Genomic DNA, 9,684 nt, shown 5'->3' on the forward strand with positions numbered 1-9,684 from the left:
GTCTGAAAATATTTTTTAGCTCAGGCTGAAAATAGCCGTTGCTCTGATGTCACGTGACAGCCTTGTCATGTGATCCCAGATGAATCTGATCCTTGCGTCCTTCGTCTAGTAGTCGCTCCTGACCACAACAAGTCAACCCTTGAGGACAATGAGGACCGTGTAAGTTTTTACTGTTTAGCTTTCTTTTTAAATCAACTAGAGTAGGTTATGTGTTTCGTATTAGTGTTAAGCCTTTTAGATTAGAGCTGCAAATACTGCTTCGGATTAAACACAGCAGTAGTCGGTAGTGTAGGTTTGTTCTGGTATTTGAAACATTAGTTAACGCGGTTCCGTCTGGTCGCCGTTGATTGCAGAGGCTCTCTTTGTACCCCAGACGTCCACCGTAACCCCACTTGTTTCATTCCTGTGACTTTTTCAGGTTGACCCTCGTCGTGGTGCTGGTCTGCAGCTCACCCGTACGCCCTGGGTTCCTTGAGGAGGATCAAGATGTCCTGTGAGAAAACCCACTTTTTAAATCTCTCCTGACCAAATAGATAACGTTCTTGTCTCCGTTCAGGCTTTAGTCCCGATACTAGTTCTAGCCGGCTTAAATTAGTTTATATTTTGGTGTGACACTGTTATTAATGTCACCATTGTAACCTAAGTTATTGGTCATTGAGGAAATAGCAGCTGTTTTATTTATGATTCTCAGGCCAGTAAACGTACATGTGCAGGCCTAACTGAAGCGTATAAGCCACTGCGGTGCATTTGTATCACAGAAGGTTTCGTAGTATTATTTGATAATGCTGAAGAAAAGTATGGTTGCTGGCGTTGAGGCTGAGGCTCCAATGTTCATGTCATTTAGTTGATGTTATATGTAGTGAATGTATGCGTCATGTATTTAATGTATGTATGTATATACGTATGCATGTTATCAGTCATCCACCACAAGTTCCTACACTCTTATCAATCTGGGTTCCTCTGTCTTCTAGCATTCCAGATGAGTGGTCCCGTGTGGGGCCGGTGGGACCCTCTGAGCAGCTGGAGCTGACCTTCGCCCTGAGGCAGCAGGGGGTGGACCTGCTGGGGGAGACGCTCCGCAGGGTTTCTGACCCGGACTCCCCACAATACGGTACCGCAGTCTGTTCGCTGTTCATTAAAACTAACTTTTCACTACGCTCACCCTTTAGTTCCCCAAGTGGTAGTAGGTGCCAGAAATTATATATCGCCTTCTTTTTTTCTATAAAACATTTTTGCTGAGGCTAAGGCCTTGACTCGCTCGCAATCTGATGTGTTATGTTTTGGGGGAAAATTGCTTTTGTCAGCGTCACACGGACGGAGTGCTCCTGAACGCACCACAACGAGCCCATCACTACATCAAATCCAAAGGCACACGGAAAAGGGGAAGTCGATTGTACGTCCTTGCACCAAAAAATAGTACATAGCGTCGTGTAGCATCTTAACCTATCTTTGTTGCTTACAGGGAATGGGTTAACCTATCGGCACTTGGTTCTATGAACATCCTTACTGGGATAACACTGATATATTGTTTCTTCTGACAAATGTACTTATCGTAAGTCGCTCTGGATAAAAGCGTCAGCTAAATGCCCTGAATGTAAATGTATTTATTTGCACATTCCCTTCCTGATGCTCAAAAGAATCTCAAGTCTTCGTCTATTGAGTTTCATTCGATCCGTTTTGTAACCCTTCCTCCTCCGTCCTCCTCCGTCTCCCAAGCCAAGTACCTGAGGCTGGAGGAGGTCTCCTCTCTGGTGCGGCCCTCTGACCTCACCCAGAAGGTGGTCCGCCGCTGGCTGCAGAGCCACGGGGTCTCCGCGTGTCTGTCTGTCCTCACACGCGACTTCCTGCAGTGCACCATGCCGGCCCAGTGAGTACAGCCCTGTGCAGACGTTTCAGATCACGTGTGAAATGAAAGACGGGTGACCTATTCCTTCTCTGGTCTTGTGACTCTGTTCCTCTTTTGGTGTGTGTGTGTGTGTGTGTGTGTGTGTGTGTGTGTGTGTGTGTGTGTGTGTGTGTGTGTGTGTGTGTGTGTGTGTGTGTGTGTGTGTGTGTGTGTGTGTGTGTGTGTGTGTGGTTTTCTTTAGAAGCATTGTTGTTCGGGTCTCTCTCTTGTGTGTCTTTCGGGTCTCACTCTTGTGATAATTTGTTCCAGAGTGGCAGAGGCTCTTCTTCCAGGCGCTAGGTTCCACCGCTACGTCAGAGACGGGCGTTCCCAGGTCCGGTCCTCAGCTCCGTACTCGGTCCACGACGAGGTTCACCAGCACCTGGACTTTGGTGATTCCCGTTCATTTACACATTGCATCCTTCACACATTCATGTATTGTCCTTATTTTCGTTTTTGTTCAAGACGTCCTCCGATTTGTGATGTCAATCATCTCAAACGTTTAAATCCTTTCCTCTCCCCATGCACAGTGGGGGGTCTTCACCGCTTGCCCCCCCGGGGTCAGGATGTAGCATCTCATGGGAGGAACAGACACCCGAAGCCTGGTCTCCACCTCGGAGTGACCCCCGCCATCCTGAGGGCGCGCTACAACCTCACCGCCTCCGACGTTGGCTCCTCCCAGAACAACAGCCAGGCCGTGGCCCAGGTGGGGATAAGATACCATTCACCTGAGAGACCGCCCAATCTCCCGTTCTAGTTCCACTAGAACCTGGAATCATCATTTACGTCAAATGTCTACAAAGAGGCCTTGTAAACCGTCTCTCTTTCTTGACTCAAATTCCAACAAACGTCTACTCCTTCATGTTTCTTGTGCTCGGTAGTTCCTGGAGCAGTACTACCACGCGGCAGACCTGGCTGAGTTCATGAGCATGTTCGGAGGGAGCTTCCCGCACCTGTCCCTGGTGGACCGGGTGGTGGGCACCCAGGGGGCGGGCCGGGCGGGCCTGGAGGCCAGCCTCGACGTGGAGTACATCATGAGCACTGGGGCCAACATACCCACCTGGGTCTTCACCAACCCGGGTAGGGGACTGCTTTGTTCTGGGTGGAGATGGTCCGATACCATTATATTTTTTCCCTTCCCAAATTTGATTCAGATTCCTGAACTTTCTGTAACGAGTATATATCAATACAGCATCTAGCATTATAGCTACCACAGCACATGTTCATATTGAAGGGTTGTATTAGAAAGACAGGAATGACTGTTCACTTACTGTAGAAAATTTATTTTCAGAACTAGATCGAATACATTTATAATTATAACAATACATTTGTATTCTTTGAGGTAAGCATCCTTGTTTTTCCGACTTGGCTCAAACACAAGTAGATCGGAGATGACGCGTTTCCCATTCCGACTTTCCGCCGCCCACCGTTCACGAACGCAGCATGTAATATTCTTAGCCTGTGTAGTAAATGAGCTAGTCATGTGATGGTATCGGAACGCAAATAAACCTGGATACTCGCCGCTACACAATACTGCATTTAAGGCAGTATCGGAGGAATTTCCGATACTGGTATCGGAACAACTCTAGATTAGGGTACTAAGTACTAGAACACATCTCCTTCTAGTCGCTGAAACAAAGGAGAGTTGAGCTTTGCATAGCCCTAAAGTAAATGAACTAATGGGAGCCTTTTGTTTGCATATAAATCCCGTTTTCGTAGTTGGACGAGGTCAAAGTCCCCCACTGATAGTGGAGGGAAAACAAACTTTTGTGTTACAAAGTAAAAATGTACCTGGTCTAATGACCTATCTTAACACGACAAAGTGTTTCCTCACGTCACAAGATGACCACGCGATGACTGTGTGCGTGCTAGTATTGATTGGAACGGAGGGCATAGATGACGCCATGCCTGTTCTCCCTCTCCCTCCCCACCCGGCCCCCCCGCTGCTCCGTCCCCAGGTCGTCACGAGAGCCAGGAGCCCTTCCTCCAGTGGATGGTGCTGATCAGTAACATGTCGGCCCTGCCCTGGGTGCACACGGTCAGCTACGGAGACGATGAGGACAGCCTGTCCAACGCCTACATGACGCGCATCAACACCGAATTCATGAAGGCGGGCGTCCGCGGCATCTCCCTGCTCTTCGCTTCTGGTACCGGGGCAGGGGAACCAGGGGCAGGGGAACCAGGGGCAGGGGAACCAGGGGCAGGGGAACCAGGGAACCAGGGGCAGGGGAACCAGGGGCAGGGGAACCAGGGGCAGGGGAACCAGGGAACCAGGGGCAGGGGAACCAGGGGCAGGGGAACCAGGGGCAGGGAACCAGGGGCAGGGGAACCAGGGGCAGGGGAACCAGGGGCAGGGGAACCAGGGGAACCAGGGGCAGGGGAACCAGGGGCACGGGAACCAGGGGCACGGGAACCAGGGGCAGGGAACCAGGGGCAGGGAACAAGGGGAACCAGGGGCAGGGAACCAGGGGCAGGGAACCAGGGGAACCAGGGGCAGGGAACCAGGGGCACGGGAACCAGGGGAACCAGGGGCAGGGAACCAAGGGAACCAGGGGCAGGGACCCAGGGGAACCAGGGGCAGGGAACCAGGGGCACGGGAACCAGGGGCACGGGAACCAGGGGCACAGGAACCAGGGGCAGGGGAACCAGGGGCAGGGGAACCAGGGGCAGGGGAACCAGGGGCAGGGGAACCAGGGGCACGGGAAATGGGACCCTCACCTCTTCAGCCATTCATTGAAGTAGCTCAGATTAAAGGCAATCGTGAATGGAGATATGAGATCAAATCCACACACATTGCTTAAATGATAAGGATGCAATATTGTATACATATATATTTATAAAATATATACTTTTTATGAATTTAATAACATTTCATAATTCATTATCAGGACAAAGGCTCAGTTAATGTGATCTAAATATAACTTGGCCTTGAGCTTTTTGAATACAGGGTAAAATGACGGAGATTATAATATTGAATCCTAATACTGAATGTGTTAACAGCAGTTGGATACCCTCTGGTATAGATCACTTTGCAATGTATATTTGTTTTTTTGTATAGCAGATGCATCTACCATCACAATTCAGCAGGGGCGTGGGGTCTGCACTCCAATAAGATTTTTATCATCCTAATCGTATATTATTTGATGTGCTCGCTTCCTCTCCTCCGTCGCCGTAGGGGACAGCGGGGCGGGCTGCAGACATCTGACTAAAGAGGAGAACTGCTTCCGGCCGAGTTTCCCTGCATCCAGGTAAACCCCAGCAGCAGCAGCGGGGGTGACATGTAGTATTGACTCTTTTGGGACTCTCAAAGATAAAGTAATATTCATGGGCTGACGCTCACCTGAAGGCTGTAGTACCGCTCCATTCAAAGCCTACAGCGGCCTCCTCCGAATGACCAGAGGTCCAGAGACCCTCAGAGGTTGACGGCTGTGATGTACACCAATCTAAAGCTCTGTCCACTGCCTCCTTCCCCCCCAGCCCCTACGTCACCACAGTGGGCGGGACGTCCTTTAAGAACCCCTTCAAGATGACTTATGAAGTCACAGATTACATCAGCGGCGGAGGCTTCAGCAACGTGTTCAAGACGCCCGACTACCAGGTACCACAACAAGGAGTCTGTATTCTACACTGAGGCTTCAGGAACTAAGGGTGCACTCACACTAGGCCATCACTAGGATATTGGTTGTGTTGAATCTGAGAGGAAAAAAAGTGAGCCATCATCTGGTGTTGGCATACCGAGCTCCGTGGGAGACGTTTCCAAGTTCTGTCTGGGTTAGAGTCCTAGAATCTGGATTGGAGTCCCAGAGAAAGGACCAAGTTCCTTTAGGTCGGGTTGGAGTCCCGACTTGGGTTCCAGAGAGACTGTTGATCTGATCTTAAATACATTGCACTTTCAATTTTACTTACTAAAAAGCCTTTTTAACTTTCAATTTAATTTTCTATTTTACCAGAAAGATACATGATCTGATACCAGAGAGAAAGGATAAGGGTTACTAGAAATAGAAATGCTGTAGTACACATGCCAGGCCCATAAGGGGCGCTGCTTCTGCTACAGAAATCCAGAAGAAAATGAAATAAGAAGAAGAGGCGACCATGCGCATAAAGGCTGCCCCCCGAACCACTAACAACACAAACAAACAGTCAGTCAACAGTCTCAATAAATAATGGCTTAGCAACCCAACAAGGGACATGATCTGCTGCAGAACGATTACAAGCCTGTAGCCATCATCTTTGTTGTTGTGAGTTCTGAGACTCCGCGGGCTTAACAGTCATTGGCTAGAGGGTCGAGGGGTGGGGCGATGACGTCATGGTTTGCGGTTTCAGTCGGGTTCAGGCGTCCACACGAATCCAAAACGAAACCGGGTAGATTTGAAACCACCTCCGAGGGTGGTTTCAGAAGTTTACGGTTTCGGTCAGCGGATTCGCCGGCTTCGTGTGGACGGAAGGCCGAACCGTACAAGACCTTTGCAGTTTCGCCATGAAATCGGCTTCGTGTGGACGGGGCCTGAGTCTGCCTTGTGTATGAAAAGTGCTCTATAAATAAAGTTGCCTTGCCTTGCCTAGGCCATCTGGCCGTGGCCGTTGGCCGTTTTCACACCTAACCGTGCTCAACTGGCCCCATTGTTCTCTGGCCTGCACTCACACTACGGCCATCTGGCCGTCGCAACTGTGGCCTGGCCACGGTAGGCTCTTGTACATCACGTCGTAACACTTCATCACCAAGCGTCCGCTGCATGGACCATAATAAAGTCTGCCGCCAGTCAGAGGTTTAACAACAATGGACAACAACACAGAGAACACAGTTCGCACTTTGCTGAGCCTGTTGCTTATTTGGAGCCGAAATGCCCAAATGGCTAACAGACACTCGACATCTCTATGGGACCAACGTGAACCAACAGTTGAACCGCATGACGCCATGTTTACTGTTTAATGGGAAAGAAGACTCGTCGCCTTTATTATGTCCATGGTCGTCGCATGGACTATACGTCATCCAGCTCGGGTTGCGTAGGCGTGCGTGTGCGCGTGTCGGCTCATTAGCATCTGTACCGTGGCGGCCCGTACCGTAGCAGCACACCTCTCCCAAGTGGCAAAGTTGGCCTGGCCTGGCCAGACTGGCCACACTCACACTGTTAGATTTGAGCACGGTTACGTGTGAAATAGGCCACGGCCAGATGGCCTAGTGTGAGTTCACCCTAAACCTCTGGCCTCCTGGGGGTCCGCTCTCAAGGCTAAAGTACTTCATCAAACCATGACGGGAAGTTACCTCACAGGAAGTACAAAAAAAAAGAGATTAACATATATATTAACAATAGGCATGGTAGGATGATTCGTATGAATAAATGCTACAGTTTCGTTTTGTATGGTTAGTAGTCAACAATGTGCCAGTGAAACCCCCTGAGGCTATAACGTGTGTGTGTGTGTGTGTGTGTGTGTGTGTGTGTGTGTGTGTGTGTGTGTGTGTGTGTGTGTGTGTGTGTGTGTGTGTGTGTGTGTGTGTGTGTGTGTGTGTGTGTGTGTGTGTGTGTGTGTTCCCTCGCCCCCCCCAGGCCAGTGCGGTGAAGGCCTACATGCAGACAGTCGGAGGAGGGCTCCCCCCGCTGACCTACTTCAACACCAGTGGCAGAGCCTACCCGGACCTCGCTGCCCTGTCTGATAACTACTGGGTGGTCAGCAACAGGATGCCCGTCCCCTGGGTCTCTGGCACCTCGGTAAATGTTCACAGACTTTCATCACTAATGTATGTATGATGATAATCGTTATGTGTTCACCTGCACTCTGCCTAGCCTCCCCCCACACCCTTCTTAGGCACTTATTGCATGTTGTAAGTCCTGACACTTAAAAATAATACTTAGCTAGAATCAGATGCTACACAATGCTATCTTTGTTGGATACAGCGAATGGGTTAACCTAGCGATTGTAAGTGCTTGGCACTTGTTTCTATAAACGTCCTTACTGTGCGGACAGAGATATATTGTTTTTCTCTTTATTCTGACAAATGTACTTATTGTAAGTCATTTTGGATAAAAGCGTGATGTGTAATGTTACATGCAGGCGGCTCTGTCGGGTCGTGCTCTGGTCATGACGTGGTGGGGACTGGATTTGATGTAACGGCCGATCACGTAGTGGACTTCATTGGTCTCTCCCCCCCCGGCTCTTCCCCTGCAGGCGTCCACCCCTGTGGTCGGCGGCATGCTGGCTCTGATCAACGACCGGCGGCTTCTCAAAGGCCTTCCCCCCCTAGGCTTCCTCAACCCCCGCCTCTACAAGCTCCAGGGAGAGGCCATGTTCGACGTGAGTCCACACACTATGCCGGCCCCTAGAACACATGTTCCGACTGGCGTCAGATCAGTTCCCTAAACGCCGTACTCTCCGCTCTCTCCCCAGGTGACGGAGGGCTGCCACCTGAGCTGTCTGGACGAGACGGTCCAGGGGCGGGGCTTCTGCGCGGCCCCCTCGTGGGACCCTGTGACGGGTTGGGGGACGCCGAACTACCCCGCGCTGCTCGCCGCCCTGCTGGACCAGTGATCATGCCAACAGGGTAGTCGACGTAGTATATTGCTAGTTCTGCTGTAGGCCCGTTCAGGGCCAGCCAGGGATCATCTAACTCAGTCAAAAAGTAAGTCTGGGTCCATCTCATCATAGCGTCAAACACTGCCTCCCAGATGCCTATGGAACAATGCAGGGTACAGATTGGGATGGAGAAGAATACCATGAATTGCTGATTCTGTTATTCTTTGCATTTCAGAGAATCTGAAAGATTGTTTTAAATGTCAATCTTATGAAAGGGAAAGGTGGATATCGAAAATGCAATTAATTAAACATTTTATGAATTACATAAAATGGGTTTGCTATTTTACGTACATAAAGACGCATCATATTTATGGAGCACATTAATTGACTTTTCAGACTTACGCTGGCGACACAAATCACTTTATTTTTAACTGTAGTATAATAGTATAAAACTCTATACTTCGCTATGATCAAAATTGTTGCAAATAATGATTTGTTAATATTTTTTATTATGCATAAAATTGCGCATGGTTATTCTCAGGTAGTTTGTAAGTAAATGTTTAGGGTGCCACTATCGGAAGTAATAACTAATTTTTAAACCATTTTGACAAAGGTTTTATGTATTGTAGATTTGGTTCGTTGGTCACGTATTTTCTGTTTTTTTGTTTTTGTTTGTGTGCGTGGGTGTGTAGAGAGACTGATGGACTGTATATTGAAATTGTTTTGCATGGACAGCCAAAAGGCTGCATATCGGTCATACCCTGGTAGCTGACCAGTAGCCTGAACGGATCCCTAAGCTTTATGCAAACGTTGCTCGACAGTATTCTACACCAGCAGTGCTGCATGTTAATGTTTTATAATTGACCCCAACCCAACAATCATGAATAAAAGGATATCAGCAGTGATGATTCATTGGTCAATAAATTCATTGGTTCATAAATAAACATTTATATCAATCTATATTTTCTATATATTTTACATTTCACGTAAATATTTATTTATTGGGATATAATTTTTGTAATAAATAGAAAAAGGATGGAAAAAATTAGAAAAGGATGTTCAGAAAAATTATGGAGAATATATTTTGGGGAAAAAAGAGGTAAAGAAAATGATGGAGAGCATAAAAGAAAAACTCATTTTTCCAGAAAATATATTCTCTCCATTTTCTATACCGCCTTTTTCCCAAAAATGTATTCTCTCCATTTTCTACTCCTTTTTCCAAAAATGAATTCTCCATCCATTTTCTATGTCTCCTTTTTTGTATATATATTCTCTGCATTTTCTATGCC

General features: G+C 48.2%; 1 protein-coding gene across 1 annotated transcript; it reads left to right on the forward strand.

The window, feature by feature from the left end:
* Positions 1–43: 43 nt before the first annotated feature.
* tpp1 (tripeptidyl peptidase I) lies at positions 44–9,303 on the forward strand. Its single transcript, XM_030356699.1, has 13 exons — positions 44–159; positions 419–493; positions 972–1,111; positions 1,717–1,867; positions 2,156–2,277; positions 2,416–2,591; positions 2,767–2,965; positions 3,844–4,032; positions 5,061–5,133; positions 5,363–5,483; positions 7,432–7,593; positions 8,051–8,176; positions 8,270–9,303. Exons 1-13 carry the CDS (start codon positions 149–151, stop codon positions 8,408–8,410), a joined length of 1,686 nt encoding a protein of 561 aa, XP_030212559.1. The 5' UTR covers positions 44–148; the 3' UTR covers positions 8,411–9,303.
* The last annotated feature ends 381 nt before the right edge of the window (positions 9,304–9,684 follow it).

The sequence above is a fragment of the Gadus morhua genome, chromosome 5 (genome assembly GCF_902167405.1).
Source record: "Gadus morhua chromosome 5, gadMor3.0, whole genome shotgun sequence".
Classification (NCBI taxonomy): domain Eukaryota; kingdom Metazoa; phylum Chordata; class Actinopteri; order Gadiformes; family Gadidae; genus Gadus; species Gadus morhua.

Bases quoted from the DNA above. Each gene is read 5' to 3' on its own strand.
- tpp1 (XM_030356699.1), top strand. The intron at 494-971 runs GTGAGAAAACCC...TCTGTCTTCTAG, and splicing joins GAGGAGGATCAAGATGTCCT to CATTCCAGATGAGTGGTCCC. The intron at 1,868-2,155 runs GTGAGTACAGCC...AATTTGTTCCAG, and splicing joins CAGTGCACCATGCCGGCCCA to AGTGGCAGAGGCTCTTCTTC.